The sequence below is a fragment of the Polyodon spathula genome, chromosome 8 (assembly GCF_017654505.1).
Source record: "Polyodon spathula isolate WHYD16114869_AA chromosome 8, ASM1765450v1, whole genome shotgun sequence".
Taxonomy (NCBI): domain Eukaryota; kingdom Metazoa; phylum Chordata; class Actinopteri; order Acipenseriformes; family Polyodontidae; genus Polyodon; species Polyodon spathula.
Genome location: NC_054541.1, coordinates 28,829,489 through 28,851,871, shown reverse-complemented (window position 1 = coordinate 28,851,871; position 22,383 = coordinate 28,829,489). Strand labels below are relative to the sequence as shown.

The 22,383-nt window shown below is 36.4% G+C and overlaps 1 protein-coding gene across 10 annotated transcripts in view; it reads right to left on the bottom strand.

Annotated features, from left to right (window-relative positions):
- LOC121319740 (protein PHTF2-like) overlaps positions 1–22,383 on the bottom strand; it is a 64,583-nt gene that overhangs the window by 34,235 nt on the left and 7,965 nt on the right. For 8 of the 10 annotated variants that reach the window (XM_041257489.1, XM_041257492.1, XM_041257499.1 and 5 more), the window contains exon 2: positions 7,284–7,364. In XM_041257489.1, coding sequence (XP_041113423.1) covers positions 7,284–7,328 — 45 coding nt within the window. In that variant the 5' untranslated portion in view covers positions 7,329–7,364. Of the gene's footprint in view, positions 1–7,283; positions 7,365–17,893; positions 18,167–22,383 lie in introns of those variants that run through there. The other 2 variants (XM_041257491.1, XM_041257490.1) reach the window with 2 other exon arrangements.

Below are 22,383 nucleotides of genomic sequence, written 5' to 3'. Positions count from 1 at the left end.
CCAAAAGTGAAATAGATTTGTGAAAAGACTTGCACTAATACATCCCCCTCATGGGATGTTTAATTAGAAAAAAGGACACCCAGGTACAGACAAGGATATAGGACATGGTTCAGTTAATTGGACAGTTCAGTCTTTGAATGTTACTTATAAAACTAAGTGTAAGCAAGAGATATGGGGTCAGTCCGTGTCAACTCAACCAGAGCTTCCCATCTCAGCATTTTGATTTTGCTTCTATTTTGTGTAATGGAAGATACAGGTCAGTTATGAAACCAGGCCAAATATTTACTGAGATGCACCACCTTTTGTGGGATGGGTGGTAGTCAAACTTGAAAGACATCTCATTTTCAAGTGATTTTGAGGATCTAAAAATGATATTTAGAATGTCAGTAGCCCTATGAATGCTTCTGTACAGATAGCCAGGTAGGTCTTCTGTAGAATTCAAGCATTAGTACCTCCACTTTAGTATTTCTGTGTTGCTGGGGGCCTTAAAATTGAAAAATTGTCCAATTGTCAAATTCCTGAACGATGAAGTGCGTGTTCCTTCTAAATTAGAAGAGATATCACTTTCAAATTGCTTAGGTGTGTTCTTAAATTAGCTGACTTTTTGTATGCAGCGCTGCTACTGTCTACCTACTTTACTGTCTGATTTTATGACCCCACAAAAAGGCTTCAGGATGAAAGTATCAAAAATGGTCCCATCTTTTAAATACGTGTTGTTCATGTTTGTACATTTATTAAACTGTGAAGGAGACAGATTACCAAGTCAATTATTTTACCACAAGTCCTTCAAATCCTCAGCTATAAGCCCACTAAAGGTCAGTTTGTTAACTCGTGTCCCACAAGGGTTTCGGCCCTTCAAAGACGGTGCCACCATTTTCGATACTTTCATCCTGAAGCCTTTCTGTGCAGTGTTTGGCCTGGTTTCATACCTGACCTGTATCTCCCACTATACAAAATATAACCAAAATCAAAATCTTGAGGCAGGGATTTGCCTGGATTTTGGATGATTTGATGCAGAATGACCCTATGCTTTTTTTTTTTTAAACTTCCCAAAAGCAGAGAGTCTAAATCGTTTGTTTATTTTAGCTCCACCTAGAATTTGTGAAAATGCCTTTTGAACCGCAAAGCTAGTGTTTTGAGAAAAGGTATTTATAAAAAACCAAAAAACTATTCCTAGCTTTATAATTGTTATGTCTGCTCTGCATTGAAAAGTTAATGTAGCAACGGTAATATTTCAACATTTTAAACCCTGAACACCAGTTGAATAATAATAATGCCCTTGAGAGCCACAAATAATTCTGGTTGGATATAATTATGACTTGATTATGACTGGAGAACATTCAAAATTCTCCAATTCTCAAAGGGTATGATGAAACAATGATGATATCTTGGTTTGATTAATTGATTTTGAAGGGGTCTGCAGAATATCTCAGCTTTCCACAGATTCATATTAAAAGGTAGTTATACATATCATGTAATACTAATAACTAAAAGAAATAGAACAGCACTCCCATATAGTACAAATGACTGATGGATTAGTAAGTAAGTAAGTAAGTAAGTAAGTAAGTAAGTATCTCAAGAGAGGCTACAGTAGCTTTCTAGATGTTACCTTTGGCTAACCCCAGGCTTCCTACTGAGCCATCAACATGTTGATTAAAAAAAGGACAAAGAAATCTCTTGTACTTAGGTTTTCAGATTAGGACCATAACCATTTACAAGTAAACTGCTGAAACAGATTTTAAAAAGGTACTGGAGACAAAAAGAAAGGAACAAGAAGGTTTACTGCCCTGTACTACTATTAGTCGTGTAGAAATGTTTGTAAACGTGTAGAATGACGTTTCCTAGGTAGCAATGCTGCTAGCGTATGAGAGGCTGGTGAGTGCTTAAGTGCATTGATTTCCAGATTTGTAAAAAGCAAAACAAAAGCATTGCATAATGAGTAGCATGTGGTTGTAAAAAGTTAAGGGTGGATAGGACTGCTGTTAAAAGCAGTATGCATTATTTTGTATTCTTGTTGCCCAAACACCACAGACCAGGTAACCTAAACTCCCAGCTCCACATGCATGTCTATATTAAAAATGTTTCCACTACCAAAGGGGAGTGTTTGAGTGCTCAGGTATAAGGGTATTTCAGTTGTTTATACACAAAGGAGTTGTCCTTGAATTGTATGACAAAGACATTGACACTAAACTAGGGTTGAGGTGTTTTCCAATCCCCTAACTGCTGTCCGGCAGCAGTGGAAACAATTAATTTTTCATTAGTCCATCAAACATGCATGTCAAGGAGCCTTGAGAAGTCTCTGTACAATTACCTTCAGCATTTTATTTTACCTTTTTATTTTATTGTGTTTCATGTTCCCATGTGTTGCTCCAACAGTTTACGCAAGGCACGTGTATTGTTTTTACATTTTTTTAAAACTTTTAAATTGCGTTCCCTGCTTCAAGATGGCTTCACATGTACCTGCATGGACCTCTCAGAACTACATTTCCCATCATCCTCCTGCTCACTGGTAAATCCATCTGTTACATATGTGAGCAGGATGATGAGTAAATACCTTCTAGTGTCACAAGCTGTGAATATAACGTTTTTTTTTTGTTTTGGTGTTAGTACTGTTAATATTACAATACTGTTTAAGTTGTTGATGTATACTGATTTTACCAGTTTCTATTGTGTAACAGTGGTAGGAGAGTTGCTTTAACCAATTTTACCTGGTCCAGAAGGTAAGTGTCCATAAGTACCTGCCGATTTAAAAAAAATGTTAAAAGCCGAAAACCGGAAGCCCTAGTTTTGAAGCATGGATATTTTGCCTACACAATACAATGCTAATTTCCTATCCATGCAGTCATTCTACAGTATATCCATATTTCAGAGGCTTAAAAGAATTAGCAGGGAAGTTCTATACAAGAGGCCTATCAATACCTTTTTTTCATTTGGGTTTTTGAGAAGCCATGAAGATTGTTAATCAAAAAGGCTGCATGTTTTGCAACAGTACATCCTGCAACTACCGTAAGCAAATTAAAGTTGTCTCATAGTAAAAACGGAACAAAAAAAAAAAAAACATTACTGTGTCCAAAACACATGTTACAGGCCTGCGTATACTTGTTTTCAAAGGCTCCTTAAATAACGATAGATATCATTAGTTTATGCATGTCCACCAAAAGAGTGACAGAATGAGAGTCTGTGGCAAAGTGGTTAATAGTGTGCAGGTGCAGGTGATCAATGAACAGACAGACAATTATAATCCAGGTGTAATGCGGTTTTGTTTTGTTTTTAATTCAATGGCCTGATGGCAAAACAACAATAAATAATAACAAAGGTAATGAAGCAATACAGCAGTGTGTATTGCTTATTTGCAACCCGCGGGCTGTCCTCGAAATAGTAACAGTCCTGTGTTTTTAGTTCACTCACACTAACACATACACAAACACTAGTCCACAGTGCATGCTCTAGTGCTTGTGGTGAATACAGTTCTTTAGTGAAAACAAAGTCCACTGTTGCCGATATGGGTTTAGTTCTGGCCTTTGGCGACAGCTCCGGATTGTGTTAGCTGTCCAAATAATTACAAACAGTATTATTAACAACAAACAAAAAACAAACAAAACACTCACGTTTCACAACACAGGTTCTCCTTCTGGTCATTTATTTTAACCATTCACAAAGGAACAGATCACATCACTGCATTCACTTTTTAGAACGTCACCCAAGACCCCTTGGTAAACGAGCGCATCCGCTCCTTCAATCCACGCCGTTTCCCATCTGGGTCATTGAGTTTGTATATCGTAGTTTTTCTAGATGGCAGACTTGCACCTTACCCTGGGAATAAACTGTCGTGCCAATTAGTCCAATGTATTCTGTTCCCTTTATGCAGCTGCCTCGTAGGTCAAGAGGGAGATCTAACACCAAGAATCATTCGATCTGTCAGAGTCACACTAATTCAGCTGCAAATTAAGAATGTTATAATGCACTGTGTGTCTAAAGGCATACATTTGATACTTTGGGACGGATTCTCTAAGCTTTCTATCCCTAATTCTTTGAAGTAGAAAAGCAATTCCAGTTCTAAGAAACCACTTACGAGTTGGATATTTATGGTATGCTAACTTTATTGGAGAGGGAACATACAGTATAATCAAGGTCACCACAGTTTTTTTTTTTTTTTTTAGACAAATTTCAAGACATTTTTTTTTATAAGCATATTAACTCCAGGCAGAGCATTTGCACTATTATATACAATACAGGCTTCTGTACATCAATCATCATTCCGAACTGAGACACGCAAATTGTCTGTCATGCCAACTCTCTTAATGTCCTTACATGCATCCCCAGTCTAGTAATACCAAAATCATCAACAGTAGTTGAATTAATCCTTCTTTTTAACAGTCCAAGAAAACAGGGTGACGTCTTAGGGCACACAGCTGTGACATGGTATGCTTGAGACAATTCACTGAACAGATCTGTCTTGTGATTTGCACTGAATGCTGTACTGCTGAATCCTGTTTCTTGTAAGACAGTAGATGTATTTCATAGGTTTTTCTCATCCAAATATGATGGGACATCATTCATCTCTTTAGAATCCTGTGCTGTCTTCCATGTAAATCAAATCTGTAGTTTGGCAAAATTCTCAAGAGATGGTCTCCTCTTCTTGATCATTATGCAATTTAATCAGCAACAGCGAGTTCAACACACCACTTTGGTTTTTCAGTCTTAAAAATAAATTATTTGAACTGGCTGCTAGAACCAACAACCAAATCACTGAAAGAGGCATTTCTTACCTCTGTTTAATTCTTTCTTTCCATACTGTATCTCTGTATTTCTGCATAAGCATGTATATATTTTTCAAATATATTTGAGGTTTAACCAGACTACAAGAAGAACACAGCTTTTGTATGTTATGCTCATTTATCAACACATCAGTTTGTTGGCCTTTTGATAGTACTTGCCCTTGCAGTCTTTCAGTGAAGAGCACTGAGTGGGTTTAACCATTATACATCAAACTGGGGAACTCAGTTAGGCATAGATGCCTCAAAAACCATTCGCTAAAACAGCACAGTTGCACTGTAAGACTCAGCTGACGCCCAGCAGGTAACTGTAAGGTTATTATTACATAGGTAAATTGTTACATAGAAGTAAACACAAGCTGGGCAACTGTCTCCAAAAAATATTAATTAAATTTATCCCAGAAAGAAAAGTCTTACAGCAGAGCCTTCCGGGGCTCAGGAAAGACTTTTTTTTTTTTTTTAATTAGTTCTTTGGAATTATTCAGCTAAAGACAAAGCATTCTCTCTGCATTCAATCTCCCATAGTAACCATGTCTTGACAATGTTATTCCTGTCATGCACAGAGAGGTAAGTCAGGGGATTGGAATTGATCTCTGAGGGATCACAGTTTCCACAAGGCTAGGGTATGCCTCCACAGGAATTCCACAACTGTAATAAATACAGGCCTACACCTAGTATGTGCAGCACAGCAGATTTAAGTTTGTCATCCCATTTTAATATGATATCCAAAGAAAATACACCTTTATTGATACAAGGGACAGACCAAACTTCAATATATAGTATAAAAGTGCTCCTACATATGTTGTGTGCTTGTATGAAGTCATGTTTTTTGGGTTTTTTTTTTACTATTATTTGACAATTAGACACATCTTTTCTCCTGTACTTCTGCTACTGTGTGCTACACATCATACAAAAGCAGACCCACATTCTAAACCAGTTGGTTGATTTCTTGTCACCTATTGTATTCTTGCAAGGCTACCTAGAGGTCACGTGCCAACAGTTTATAAGCTCAGACAATAAAAAATTCCCCCAATCTCGATATATTAAAAATGGAGTATCAGTTTTCAATATATTGATTCCCCTTTGTAATGCTATTCTTCACACTTCACCACCCATAGTTATAGGTTTATGGGTTTGTATTTATGTAATTTTCATCTTTTATACTATATAGCATGAGAAGGGACTATATGATATTAATTCTAAAATAAAAATAAATGAGTTAAAGGTTTTTGACTAGGGTCTAAAGTTGACAATTGTTTCTTAATCCTAAATAAATGTTTTCCCCAGCTACAGCAACAACATTCAGCTTTTAAGGTTCCACTCCATTTGTATTTGAGAAATATCCTCCCCATAACAAAAAAAAAAAAAAAAAAAAAAAAAACTATGACAAAACAAGTATGGTCTAGGTTTAGGAGCTTGATTCTTTCTTATCATAACTTGCCCTGCTGGAATGCTGCAGTTGCCTGGTACAGAAGACTAAGCAACCACCATTCACATTCTAACTGGTGTGCAGAAATGCTCTTTTTATCCTGAACATGTTTATGCCAATATCACAAACTGTACAGGTCACACCTATGTTTCTTGGAAACTTTGAAAGTCATTTATGACATCATACATTTCAATATAGAAGTTCTAAAAGCCTCTATTTTGCTGTAGTGGTGTCAAAGGGAAAGATGTTTCACCATCAGGCACTGTTCATTGAAAGTTAAAGATGGTGTGAAAACAGCTTCTTTCAATTATTCTTATTCCTCCACAGATGTTATAACACCACTGTACTATAGAAAATCCCAGGACAGCATCTTCAACTGCTAATGGAAGAAAATATCACAAACTGCTCTAATAAACTGTGTGCTTCAAAGCGTTTACACAAACACATACGCCCAATCTATGGCAGGCTGGCCAGTGGAAACTTAGTTATCTGATGTGAGCATGCTTCAGTGAAACATAATGCACTTTATCAACATTTATAAAATATATGATTTACTTTGGTTGCTTTGACTAATATCCAGGAGTGTAATTATTCAAAACCAACTACGGTTTAATTGAATGTGGTAACTTGTCTGCATTTTAACAAAAGACATTCATACTACACTAATACTCTTTCAAGGTATTAAAAATACCAGTAGATATTAACTGAAGGAATCCTGTCAGATATCAACATGTATTTAAATAAATAAATAAATGTATTTATTTTTATTATTTAATAATAATAATAATAATAATAATAATAATAATAATAATAATAATAATAAAGCCTGTTTTAGAACCAACCAGGAATTCTCCAATGCAGACACAGGACAAAACATAATGCTAGAAATCTCTTAAAATGCAATTTCATACGAGGAAAACTCCACCAGTCTCAGTATCTTTCTTTTAGTGTGGCTGCCTACCCTGGGCGAGCATGAAGCAATAACTGCAGTGCCACACTGAATGTCAATTCCAAAAATCTAGAGTAAACACAAAGAAAGCAAGAAAACTGAAACACATTGTAAAGCATAATAAACTTACCTTCTTCTGGTACCAGACTACAGCATCTCTCACTTTGGACGCCATTTACTTGCCAAGGATCAACTCACTGGTCATTTTAAGCTGAAAAACCAAGAGAAAGGAGAGTAACATCAGCACACTGTGCTTCACACTGCAGTATGTCAGCTCTTGAATCCTCTACCCACATGCCTAGCAGGGGTGTTTACTTGCTGACATCACGCCCTGCTTCATTTATTTTTAAGTATTTCTCAAAGCTAAAATACCACTTTTTCTGTTACATTGCTTGGCTGTCACTGCTGGTGGAGATTTCATCCTCACCTTCAGCCGTGTGGTTTGGAGCACAGGCCTACTCATAAAGCTCACAATGTGGTACAACTATTCAAAATAAAGATGGAATAAACTTCTTCAGCTAGGTTAAGGTGCAGTCATGTTTTTCCACTTTCTAACTGATGGCGTAGTAACTATTCTATACATGAAGTGATCAGATCGCTTGTCTGTTCTCTAGTGGCTTTCACTGTACATACCCAACTGAATATTATGACAATTCATCCTTTTATAAAACACAGAAAGACAAACAATGGGGGCAACAGGCCAAAACTACAGCTGGAATAACTAAAAAGTTGCACAACTGCAGTTCTTTCAAAACTATTAACGTTTATAAAAATAAATGTAGGGTCTCTATACATCAAGCAGTCAACTTAGCGCTGTACTGTAAGATTAATAAACAGACATTTTTCTGGTACGGCAATTACCATGACTTTCTCATTCTACTTTTGGGCACAGCAAATGCCTCTGTATTGGCCAAATGACACACAGATACTGAGCAAAATGCTGGCATTCTCTTCTTCTGTCTTCATTATACATGCTTGTGCTCACTGTTTAACAAATCAATGAGGCCTTTGAGCTCTTCCTATTCTGGTCAATGGACTATGGGATTTCAACATCATTATTGTTCACAACAAAACGGAAAAACATATTGTAAAATTGCAATTAAATAGGCTGGCCTCGGTCTTCACTGCACGTCATATCTATAGCCTCCGGACAAACTGTAGTGGACCTTAATTTTAGTACAGTCTCAATACCACACCAAAACCTGACATGAATAGCATAGCACAGACACATCATTGCTTGGCAGCTGGATGTACAACTGCCTTTTTTAGTAATGACACAGATAGGGCATATTTCATTCGTCTCCCATATCTTTTGTATACGTACCTGGAATGTAATTCAAATTCCTCTGTATGTATGTGTGTGTGTGTGTGTACGTACAGAGTCTTTCCAAGTCACTAACTTTGTTTAGTAATAAATATCACTGGTCCAGTAAAGGCAAGTTAATTGTAGACTGAGGTGAAGGCCATAATGTTTCAAACAGCAGATCATAACAAACACCTAATGCAGTGTATTTGTACGTGAAATACATGTTTTCCCAGTAAATTGTATTACCTGGTCCTTAAAATAGTAACAGTTAAGCTGTATTCTGAAAAGCTGACTGAATAATTACCATAACATATCCTTAAATTAAACCAGATAAAAATGTCAAAAACACATTACGTTTTTTCAAGTGGATCCAAAACAAAGAATGGCACTGAAAAATGCTTAGTAAATCACAACCCTGCCTATTAAATAGCAGACTTAATTCCTAAAACTGTAAAGTTATAATGTCTAGACGAAAAACTTGGGCTCCTTAGCTTAACCACAAACAACCACTTCTACCACAGTAATTACAGTGCATGCATCACCAATCAAATGGCACAGAGTTTGATTTAATACCAAAATACAAAACAAAAATGGGTACAAAGAGTATTGTACAGTATGTTGCAAAGAAGAAGAATAAACACTTTCAAAAGTATGTCAATGAATCATAATGGAATTTGCATGTAGTTAAAATGTGTAAGGTAAAAAGAAATGGTATGCCATGCAGGCCTAAATGTCACTAAAACTAAACACAATGAGCTTCCTTCAAGTCAAAACAATTTGTCACTTACAGTAATTATCTTATTATTATGCCTCGACTAACTACTCGTGGAAAAATACTGTATTTCAACTGTGAGACAATGTAATCCAAAATGTGGTACTATTTTTAATATGCAATTATAATAAATATAAAAAATATAATCTGTGCATTGCAAATGTTTACAGAACACTAAATTAGTTCACCACTATAAAACTAAAAACAATACTGTTTTTATGTTGTTCCATCTACATTTCTGCTCCAGGTTGTCCTCTTTCTCTAGATAGGGATTCCCCATTCAAGTGAAAGTGAGAAATCACAACAAGGGTCTTTGTGGCCAGTGATGCTGTTTTCACTAGGCACTCTTACTGCTTTGTGAACATCAGCGTGAGAAGCACCATTTATGCGATGCCATTCCCATGATTACCGACAGACAAAACAGCAGCACACCAGGGCACATTTCCAGTCATTTCCACATTTTCCCTAATGTCTCTGGAGACAGCTGACACATACAATCAGCCAGAAACCACTGTAAGAAAGGAATAAGATAGGACTGCACATTGCTGTACCCTACACATATTTATTTCCTGGGTTACTTCATGGTAAATAAAACATTGAACTATTTGCAAAGCTTTAACTTATGGAGTTACAGTATTTATTGGTTAAAAATGATTCAGTAATCATAAAAATGTTCTAGACTATTGTTAATGAAGCCAACAATAGCCTAGATCAGATAAAGTAATAAAAACAGACATTAAAAATTATTTAAGATACATTTAAAGCTTAGTGCTCTAAAGCAAAAGTACACTTTATGTCTCATATATGAAATATATAACTATGATTTTGCTTCCATCCTCACCTGCCACATCAAAAGACCTCTTTCTTCCAACTGTTCAAAGACAAGGATTTAAAATCTTTACACCTTTCCTCTCAGCTGCATGGCACAACGTATGATCTTGTTTTAGAAATAGCACTTATTTATAAAGTTACATAGCAGTTATTGTTGCTGACAACCACAGCACCTTGTTTGCAATAGACCCAGTGAGCTCTTCTCAAAGACCCACCCTCTTAGTGTTAGCAAGGCAATGTCAAAGGAAATGAATGACAGCAATGCTTACCACGGAGTTTGTAAAGCAAAATGCAACTATTTGAAGCTTAACAGTAGCACAGCATTTTGCTACTACAGTTGGAACATATCATCAGTGGTTTCCTTGATTTTATGTTGTAAATAAAATAAATAAATTGATCTACAATGAATGTACAGCTATGGCCAAAAGTTTCTGATTGAGACAAGGATTGAAATTTTAGGATCGAGGCAAGAAAAACAAAACATGAGCAGGCTCCACTGATCTGATTTTTTGATCCGATTCTGGTGCTGCGCATGCCGTAACTAGGGAAACTGACCAATGTGAAGCGAATATTCATGGCGCAGCGTTTAAAGATTCTAAATGTCAGAATATCAAGTACATTTAATTTTAAACAATATAAATCCCATCCATACTGGAACCTATTAAAAGCAACTACTACATTTATAATTAAAAAATCCAAAGCTTCTATAAACAGACTGAGTACGTTACCATCTGGTGGTTTTTTTTTTTTTTTTGTAACTTCTAAAAAGTTTATAACAAATGTTACCGTTCACGGTCATGTGAATTTTTTGATGGATACACTCACAATGCTGTATTCTTTACAACGGTAAGTTAGCCACCCAACACACAAACAGCTAGCTGCAGCATCGGTTCAGGGCAAATTCTCAACATATTTTGAGCAAATTGAATAAAGGTATAATGATAGCTGCCACTAGATTGAGGAGATTGAGGCTGTCAGAGAAGGTAAGCTCATTAAGAGAAAAAAGGGAACTGACCAAAACATTACAAAAGAAAAAAAAAACTAACATTGTTCAATCTGATTAAACCAATGATTTAATTGTAAATCAATAAAATGATAACGGCAGTATGACTTTGCCAACACACAAAACGTGTGTAATAATATTTAGTTATGAGGCTTCGTCACTCAGTCAGTACTAGGCTACTGTATTAGGCCATGATATATTATTGGCCTGTTTTCTACAGGGTTCGACATTAACCATGGCCCGGTGGCCCGGGGCCGGTAGAGAGCGCTGTTTGGCAGGTAGTTATGAAGCACCACAGGCCCGACTGGGCCGGTTACATTTAACTAGTATAAACTTTGTAAGTTAACTAGTATAGTTAACTAGTATAGTGCACATGGCTTCCGTTTCATGAATCCAGGAAAACGGGCCAGTGTGTCAAAAAGCTGAAAATTAATTTACAAACCTTTTTTTTAAAAACATAACTACGAACTAGTCCTAACTTTCCCGCCACGCGTCATATTTGTTGTACAGTCAGAATCTGACTCGTTCCCGCGGCAAATCCTTTACAAATCAGGTTTAAACACAACCAAGCAACCAATAAGCCAAAAGGAAAGCGCTGAAATCATTAAATCATAAAAAATGTAATTATGAAAAAATAAAGATGAACATTTAGAGTGGAAGCTTCATCATGACAGAAAAAAATGTAACGTTTTGCCTTGTTTGGCATCAATTTCCCAGACTTACAGATAAAGCAGCAGCTTTATTTGTTGCAAATTCAACATTCCATTTACAGTGGCTTGCGAAAGTATTGACTCCCTTTGGCATTTTTCCTATTTTGTTGCCTTACAACCTGGAATTAAAATTGATTTTTATTTGGATTTCATGTAATGGACATACACAAAATAGTCCAAATTGGTGAAGTGAAATGAAAAAAATAACCTGTTTCAAAAAATTCTACAAAATAAAGAACGGAAAAGTGGTGCGTGCATATGTATTCACCCCCTTTGCTATTAAGCCTCTAAATAAGATCTGGTGAAACCAATTACCTTCAGAAGTCACATAATTAGTTCAATAAAGTCCACCTGTGTGCAATCTAAGTGTCACATGATCTGTCACATGATCTCAGCATATATACCCCTGTTCTGAAAGGCCCCAGAGTCTGCAACACCACTAAGCAAGGGGCACCACCAGGCAAGCGGCACCATGAAGACCAAGGAGCTCTCCAAACAGGTCAGGGACAAAGCTGTGGAAAAGTACAGATCAGGGTTGGGTTATAAAAAAATATCCAAAACTTTGAACATCCCATGGAGCACCATTAAAGCCATTATTAAAAAATGGAAAGAATATGGCACCACAACAAACCTGGCAAGAGAGGTCCGCCCACCAAAACTCACGGACCAGGCAAGGAGGGCATTAATCAGAGGCAACAAAGAGACCAAAGATAACCCTGAAGGAGCTGCAAAGCTCCACAGCGCAGATTGGAGTATCTGTCCATAGGACCACTTTAAGCCGTACACTCCACAGAGCTGGGCTTTACGGAAGAGTGGCCAGAAAAAAGCCATTGCTTAAAGAAAAAAATAAGCAAACACGTTTGGTGTTCGCCAAAAGGCATGTGGGAGACTCCCCAAACATATGGAAGGTGGCACTCTGGTCAGATGAGACTAAAATTGAGCTTTTTGGCCATCAAGGAAAACGCTATGTCTGGCGCAAACCCAACACCTCTCATCACCCTGAGAACACCATCCCCACAGTGAAGCATGGTAATGGCAGCATCATGCTGTGGGGATGTTTTTCATCGGCAGGGACTGGGAAACTGGTCAGAATTGAAGGAATGATGGATGGCGCTAAATACAGGGAAATTCTTGAATGGTGAATACTTATGCACGCTCAAGTTTTCTGTTTTTTTGTCTTATTTCTTGTTTGTTTCACAATAAAAAATATTTTGCATCTTCAAAGTGGTAAGCATGTTGTGTAAATTAAATGATACAAACCCCCAAAAAATCAATTTTAATTCCAGGTTGTAAGGCAATAAAATAGGAAAAATGCCAAGGGGGGTCAATACTTTCGCAAGCCACTGTACATCATATCCAGTCTCACAGCAAGATGCCCCGATGGATACCCAGATATGCAATCGAATTGTCTAACTTTTTGATTTGGGATCCTTTGTGTTCAGGTCATAAATGCCATTCACAATCTTTCCAGGACCCGCTGGTATCACTCAGCAAGACTGGCGCTGACTTGGGAGAGGCTGCACAAGCGACAACGCTGTAACTACGATTGTTATTATTTTGTATTATGAATGTTGTTTTAATAGTGTTTATTGTTACGAATTAGGTATGGGAATTTTGAATAGTTTTCTAATTGTATACACAGGGTGCAACATTTTTGTGTATTCAATTACCCGAACTCTGGTCCTATACACTACCAAGGCAGCAAATGCGTGTGCACAAGCAGACAGCATAACAGTGTAAACCAGTAAAGTTTAGCCGGGTTCACAAAGTGTTCAAACAATGTCCAAGATGAGATTTCTTCGCTCTGTACCCTATTTCCTTAGGCACAAGTTTTTTCTTTTGTTTACTGAATTAAAATACACTGAACTCAATGAGCAGCAACGTCGCAGCGCGTATCTCTTCCAATTAAAGCAACAGTAGCACAATATTGCGCAAACCACCAAATTATAATTTTTGCTGTAGTGTATTCAGAATAAGATAACACCTATCATATATATCATCAGATGAATCAAAGTCAAGTTACTTTGTTTAGTGAATAACCTGTAAATAATTCAAAACAAGGACACCTGGTTGTACTTTTAATGGTCAGTGCAAATGTTGCCGTTACTCCATCCATTCACAGAAAGTCAACAGTAGATGTTTTACATTAAACTGCAGTCCAGAGTTAAAAAAATAGCTCCTTTCCAACTCCAAGTATCTTGCCTTTTCTTATAGTCACTGCGTTGTTGTGCTTAACATTTAGTATGTCTTTATTCATCATAACGTTAAATTACCTTTCTAATTTCAGTGTTACCCAAGTTTGGATTACTGTACTTCTTTTAGTACTTGCTATAAACATGTTTAATGGCTGAAGTAACATATATTGAAAGGCTTAGTTTAGCCGATTTCCTTTGAGACGTGGGCTCTCTTTAGTTACCATACACAGTTAGAAACATACTGAAAATAAAAACCACCATGAAAAAATATATAAATATATTGGGCCAGATAAAATTGCATCCGGGCTAGTAAAAACATAAGCTCAGTGGCCCAAGGCGCCAGTAGTTAAAAATCTAAACATAGAGTCTCGTTTCTATAAAACGATATTTTCTTAATATAGTATTTATGTCTACTTTTAAATGCACCGTTACTTAGATAACGTTAATGTTTTCTAAAATGTTAAAGTATCTCCGTTTTCATATAATAATCTGAGGGAAATATTTGTGTGAAACCACACCAATTATCTAAAATACAATGCGCTTATTTAAAGATTACTTTAACAATGGTAAAAAGAGTTTCCTTTACATATTATGATGGTGTCTGTCAAACATTTCCGTTGTTTAATATATATTAGTTTCACTGGTTTAATTTGCAACCATCAACCATAGAGCAGGATCAGAGCCAAGTTTTAAATGGAAGAATTACATTATTTTGTTTATTCCTTTGTTCAAAACTAAAAACATTTAATTTCTCCATTTATAAAATGTTCAATGAAGCTCTGATCCCACTCTGATCTTTGCCTGAAGCAAGATCGAAACAGGCTCAGACCTTGTTTGTTAATTATGGTAGCCGGTGTTAACCTGTACCATCTTGTTACTTCTTCCTCGCCAAAAACCTTGAGGGTTTTGCCTATCTTTAAAATCCTGACCTATACGTGTCTGACGATTTCGAATAAAGCAAATTCCATTTAGTTCCTCCATTTTTCAAAAGTGGGATCAAGTTCTGATCCTACTGATCATGTTTGAGCTCAGGATTTGAGCTCAGATTGAGCACTGATCCGTATAGTACAACACAACTAGGATCAAGATCAAGACCTGAGCCCGGATCCGGGATCGGATCCATTTAGAAAACCAGCCCCAGTTCTCCCACGGGCTGGCAGCTTCATAGTGTGCTTGCTGATGATCTTTCTTTTAACATCAAGTAATCGAAGAAACTACATAATGATATCTCAAAAGTCTACCAGAAGTCATTATAGGAGTACAGTATTTCATGTTAGAATACTGCAAAGCGGTATGTAATTCAACATGTTAAAGTAACACTATTCAGCAGGTTTCATTCGACTTTATGAAGCAATATTAGTTAATTCCACAGGGTGATGCAAAACCTTTGGCCATAGCTGTATTTACTATGTTCAGATAAACTGCCATAGTTCATTGCAGTACTACTATTGTCCAGCTACTGTAATACAGTAAATACATTAAAGATAAGATCACTAGCTTTTGGGTAAATAAGGACATTTATAAAAGTTGCATACGCAGTTCTCATAACTGTTACATTGCAAGCACCTGCATAGTGATAGTTCAGTAGTGATGACATGCCAATGGTGAAACGAACCATACCGAAAGAACAACTACACTAACAAGAAAAGGTAATACTGTACATACAGCATATCAGGTAATGCACAGGAAGCCAGATGTTAAACCTGAAAGAGCTTTTGGCAGGAACAGGAGAAAGTAGAATGCAGTAAATGCATGACCCTTGAAAAGGAGATTGTTAAAAGGTAAAAGCAACACTGAGATTACACGGTTGTTATTTAACCAAGATTATTCTTCAGATTTGGTCAGTTGGGTTATAGTTGGGTGAATAATTCCATTTGCGTGGTAAACTGTATGGAATGGTTAAAAGATATATTTGGTGCCAGTGCAACAAAATGACATTGTAATAATTTCAATAACTACTGTTGGAATATAAAAGGATCACATCTGTAGCATGCATCAGTCTGCTGCTAGGTTATATTCATAATCTAAAGTCTGAATGCTCCATGCAAGCCTCCAAGTCTGAGTCTGTCAACTGAGAAACCAAAGCCAGCACCACAATATTATGTAACAATAATTGTTAAATTAAAAAATATTATAGAGTGCAACAGAACACAAGTGGTTTCAGAGCGCTGTACCAGACTTGAATATATACATATACAGAAAACAGCACACATACATATACAAAAAACCAACACACAGCATGAAATATCAGTATCAAAACATCTGACAATAGATTCTCCTGACTGAATTAGCATATCTTGTGAAAAGTGTTTTTAGTTTTTTCCTGAAAGAGAGAATTTCAGAGGTTCTACAGGCAGAGCATTCCAAATTTGTGGGCCACGAACCGGAAAAGCGCAAGCTCCAAAACGTTTTTGTTTAAATGATGTGCAAGGACCTCAGACTCCTAGTATGATTATAAACCTGCAATTGCTCAGTCAGATAATGAGGAAGTTGTTCATAGTGTGCGTTGTAAATTAGGCACAGTAATTTGAATTGTGCACAAAGCTCAACTGGAAGCCAATGTAAATACAGTAAAATTTGGGAAATTGGATCGACGGGATCAACCAGAGCTGAGGCATGCCGAATGCCCTGGAGCAGTCTGATTTGACACCGAGGCAGGCCCACATGAAGGGTGTTGTCAAATGTTACGAAGGCATTCAGAACGGTTGAATCTTTTTAACTCTCTGTAGGTGGAACATGCACGTTTTTACTGCTTGTTTTATTTGGAAGCAGAAATGACAAATAATTGTCCAGCACAAGACCCAGACTCTTAGTCCTATTTACAAATAGGGGAGAAGTTCCACTGACTGTTAATGATTTTGCCACATTGTCAAATTTGGTCTCCGACCCAACCAACAAGTATTCTGTTTTGGGGAATCGGCCCAGACATTGAAGACACCAGCGTCAGGGTCGAGCTAAGCTCCAGCATTTCATCCAACCAATTGGAATCGGAACCAGGGTATCGATGAACAATGGACAGATTAAAGGAATAGTTGTTCTCAAAAGAACAATGAACAGATAAATACTCTATAGATTTAAGAGAGATGGAAGGCTTACAGGTGCAATGCAGATGGTCCTGAAGAATACGGGCAACACCACCACCACGTTTTGAGGTTCTGATCGCATGGTAAATTTTATAACCAGGGGGAAGTCAATTAATTATTTCTGGACCAGACAATTCGTTTAACCAGGTCTGTCAGGCAGGCACACTGGGGTTTCAACATCTCAGTTTTGTCAGATATAAAAAAAGCATACCTGGCTGAAGATCTGACATTAATGAGAAAGGCATTAATGTCCAGATTAGATCGAGATATAACAGGAGTAGAAATATATTGAGAAGAAATATTAATGAGGTTTTCTGGCTGGGATTTGTTCAGCAGTGATAGTGAGTGATAATAGTATCAATGTTACTGCTAACTGCTGATTTAGATAAACACATTATTAAACCAAATACACCAATGATACATTAAAATCCACCAATTAAATATGAATAAAATGCCTGTTAATAATAACTTTTGTAGAATAACTAGCAAGATAAGATATTTAGAAGCAAACTAACAGCTGCTCAAAGCTTTAACATACAATTTCACCACAATAGCGATCCTGCACCACTCGCGCACAGCCTTCACTTTAATAGAAACAGTCCCGGCCTCTAGTTTACAACCAGCAAATTCTTACTTGAGCGAATGACAAAAATTCATGTTGACTGCTAGCTGTTAAAAATAAAAATAAGCCCAACTAACATTCACAGTGATCTCAAAATAATATCAACTGATAGGAAGAGCAGTACACAGGTTACAGTTTTGTCAATATTTTCATGGAAACCACAAACGTTTTCAACTATTTATTTTTTTTTTTTTTTTTAAATATATAAATTCACTTACATACTTTTCACTTCAAAAACTACTGGAATAAAAAAGGTACTTGCTTAAAGGAATGCAGATTTAAAAGACCTTCAGTTGTAATCCCTTCTGAAAGCATGTGTTAGACTCCTTTATATCATCAACAGTTTGTGTTTCCAAGACTGCATTTTTCATTTATTACATAATTTTAATAGAACTGTCTTCCAGTTTAAAGATGTTCAGTAAATAATCCTTTTCAGGCCTACCCCAACTCAGAGTACTGAGGCCAGCCTCTAAAATGCTGTGTTGGAGATAAGACGTATTGCTACAGTGTTTCTATTTTTACACACTGAAAATGAAATGTGACTCCAACCACAGCCTGTGTGATGGCATCATCTTTATTTCCTGTCAAACCCTGCAGAAAGGGCTATGTGACCATTTGTAAACACAAAGCACAGAATATGTTTTCCATTTTAGCTTCACTGTTGAGCTAGAGAAAAATAAGTTTGTTTTGGGAGGGTTCAAAGTTGTGTTTTATACAAGTTATTTGTTGGCTTCACAGCCAGTCTGACAAAACACAACAAAGAGTAGTACACTTGGCAATAATGAGCAACTTTCAATGTCTTTACGTTGACAAATCTGATGAATGTAAGTAAGCCAATAATACAGTTTTGCTTTCAATCTTTCGTTGCACGGCATATGTATATTTCATATATTTTATACATTGTATTAACAACTTTAATGAACAAAAAAAAAAAAAAACATAAAAATGGAGGTTCATTTAAAATAAAGTAAGCATATGTTTCGACACTGACAAATGAATTAGTCTACTTGACATTTTAAATGGTAGGTATTTTTTAAAAACACACATTTCTAGAGCGTACCATGTAATATATTAAAACAGCTAAACATCATGCGAGTGAGGTCTAAAAACTGTTTGGCTTTCTCAAGCAATGTATACTGTATAAACTTCTTATAAACCATATTTTCTTTACAAATTCTCTCAGGCGTCTTTTCATATATGTTGGTGGGGTAGAAAAACTCAACTAATTTACACTGTATATAGGAAAACTTACTTATACCTGGGCAAGAACATAGATTGGCACAGCTCGATCTTACAATGAGATTTGCTTCTGAATATGAATGAAAGTTCCTTCTCAGACTGCACAGTTTGTGTTTCATTTACATATTCACTAAGTAAATAAACCCTCTGAGTTGTAAATTTGTGTTGATAAAGTGTTGTTTACTGCACACATACATTAACTGTTAAAAAAAAGTATTGTATTAACGCATTACAAATAAGTAACCCTGACTAGCAGCATGACACACTGAAGGAACATTTTGATCTCCAGTTCAAAAATAGTCATCAAACCTGGCACTGCTACACAACTTGCATTCAAGAGCTCACTGGTGTCTGTGGGATATTACCAAGGTGTACTGGTAGACGCCACAGTGACCATGCAGCTGCTGTACACAGTATGTTGGTCTGAAATTCACCTGCTTTGTTCTTGAAGACACACAGTATATACAACTCTCTATGCTATAATTGTGACACATTAACACAATCCTACACAAAACCATCTGCAATCCTAGGTATCAATTTGTCCTTGAGGGAAACTGCATGACACTAAAGGCACAGTCATTTTTCACTTTTTCTTTCTGCACAAAATATTAATCATTTACTGGTTTAGTGCCGTGCCTAATCAAAAAATTGCCGATAACTAAAAAGATGTTAGTCCTGAACAAGAACCGAGATTATAGAGGTGCCAAAATAATGTTATAGATTTAAAGTCATCTGTGCTGCAAAGCCTCCACACTCCCAAGGTTTTCTTACTGTTTCACAAATTGATACCTATATATATATATATATATATATATATATATATATATATATAAAATGTACAAAAATGAAGCAAACTTTGCACTGGAGCAGTTCATTTGTATACAGTATCTGGCCCATCATACACACATACTGTGAAGAATACAACCGAGTCTCTTTACAAAACAAAACAGTCCATCTTCCCGGGTAAGATGCTTAATTGCTATTCATGCGAGAATAAAAGTGTTCTTGTATTTCATTCTACTGATCAGTGAGAGGCAACATTAGAATAATGTGACTCATTAGAATACATCCGCTCTTATTTACAGGATTAAAGCACTGTTTGGAAGTGATGATGAATCCACTGCCTGAACAAGTTCAAATGATATAATTCATATATTGGCTTAAAACACTTTAGACATGTTACATTAAATGGTTTGTAAAAACCCTGCCTAAAGATTTTTTTTTTTTTTATAGTAAAACTTACAATAAAGTCAAGCAGGCAGCTGTTTTCGCTGATCTTTCCACCAGTGCCTATTGTTACCATGACATGATCTTAGCCCATGAAATGCAACAATTTCCTTGCAAAATCAAATATGGCCCAGTAGTAATAGTCTTCTTTAGTTCAACCAATCAGAGGGCAGAAGTTACTCGTGCAAAAGTTTTTTGCCCAGATTATGACACTCTTCATAACTTTATATTGCAATGCAATGTTTTACCAATTGGATGACTGGTTCTGAAAACATAACAAAAAATCTATGTGGCTATACAGCATTAGGTTTGAGGCCTTTATCTAAATTTACATTGCAGGTATTTTTTATTTTTTTTTAGATTGTGTATCGTTGTAGATTAGACTTTCTCTCACTACTTAATGATTACTACAACTGACTCATCTGAAGGGTTTAGTAGGGCCCTGCAAAGATTCTCTTCCATACAGTACATCTCCATAAACATAAAAAAAGAAAGTTAATCTATGGAACATGTAAAATACCAGTCACAACAATAACATATTATTGATTAATTAACATGGATCAGAGATTTACATTTGTATATCTATTTTTATCCCTAGATCTACTGTAATCTGTTTATGGACTGGGCAGCACATTTACATATGGAATTCACTTTTTAGTCCAAGTTTGCTTCCTAATTTTTCACGGACACATTAAGGACACAAGCACAGTCATTTGCAAATACATCTCCCCTGGGCTTCTTATCTGTAACCCTATACAGGGTACATATTTAATGAAGGAAATAGATTACTTTCAGAGACATGCTTGAGAAACAAGTACAGCTAGAAATAGCATGCTACACGTGAGGGAGAAAGCTAATCCTCCTTCTGCTGTGTATAGATCATGTTTTCTTCTATGGCCCGACAGGGTGAGGATTAGCCTAGGACAGAACTCACCTGGGGTGAGAATTAGCCTGTAACACTTGCACCCAGTGCCAAGAGGCTTATGCGAGTGTGTGCTGACAATGTGCTTTAAAAGAACTACCTTTACAGTAAATACAAATACATAACATGAGGTTATGTAGATATGTTATTTAATCGTAATGAAACCATGTGTATATGTATGCGCGTGTGTATGTATCAATCAATACAGAATACCACTAACTCTGATATTATTGAAAACCACTAACTAAATTTAAACAGATTGTGACTCGTTTGTATCCTAAAGCATAAAACAAGGCAGACAGACAGTTTATTAATGAAGATGCACCCTCAAAATGAGACTGAGCCAGCAGTGAGTTGGAGACGGTGGTTGAATGAAGCAAGGATGACACTAAACTATCACTTGCGACTTTTACCACTCACACTGCTTATTCAAATAAATAAAAAAATAAAATAAAATGTTTTACCTGTCTACCTACCCTATTTTTTTAAACCAAGTGTAACCAGAACCACACTTTTTTTTTTTTTTTTTTTTTTTTTTTTTGGCCTTAGGTCCTGACAGGCTTTTAGATCATTTTACATTAAATCACACAGCCTAGGCATGGGTTAGAATGTGGGACTATTAAGTTGCAGAACAGTGCCACTGATGAGGCCTTCAAAAGCAAAAGGAGACCTTGAAGTGACATGATTAGAGGAAAGGCCCTCCCCCCAAATGTTCTTCCAGTTGAGTGGCTTGTGTGAAAAGGTCTCAGCAAACTAAGACAAACCTTTCCTTCAATCTGTACTTAATATTCCAAATTTCCAAAATGATAATAGTCTTTTACACTTCTGCAGCAATCCCAACCAGTTTCATTTTAATCGCAATTTTCTAAAAGCTCTAGGGGATTAAACACCATCTGCACCACAAGAACACTGGAAAGGTTTTGTGTTGTTTCTGTTGAAAGTATTTATTTATTTACATAAAAGTACAACAAATAATTAGAATCAGAACAGTTCTCCAGATTAAAAATCGTATATATCTTAAGCCTTTAGAAGCCTTTGAGCACTTGCTAGATTCAAACACATGTCAAATATGGTCCCAACGCTCCATGACCCAGAGGCCTGCACACTACATGGATCGTGTCGTTAAAGGCGAGGGCTTTAACATAACAAGAAGGGCCTTTCCACATGATAGTCCTCTTATGAGGGTTCTATTGAGATTAGAAAATGGATACCGTTAGTTTCTTTTGTGATTTTATGTAGCACTGGTTTTTGTTGCTAATGATTACAAAGATTTTCCTCATTATAATATGAGTAATGCAGTTTGCTCAGAATTTTATACGA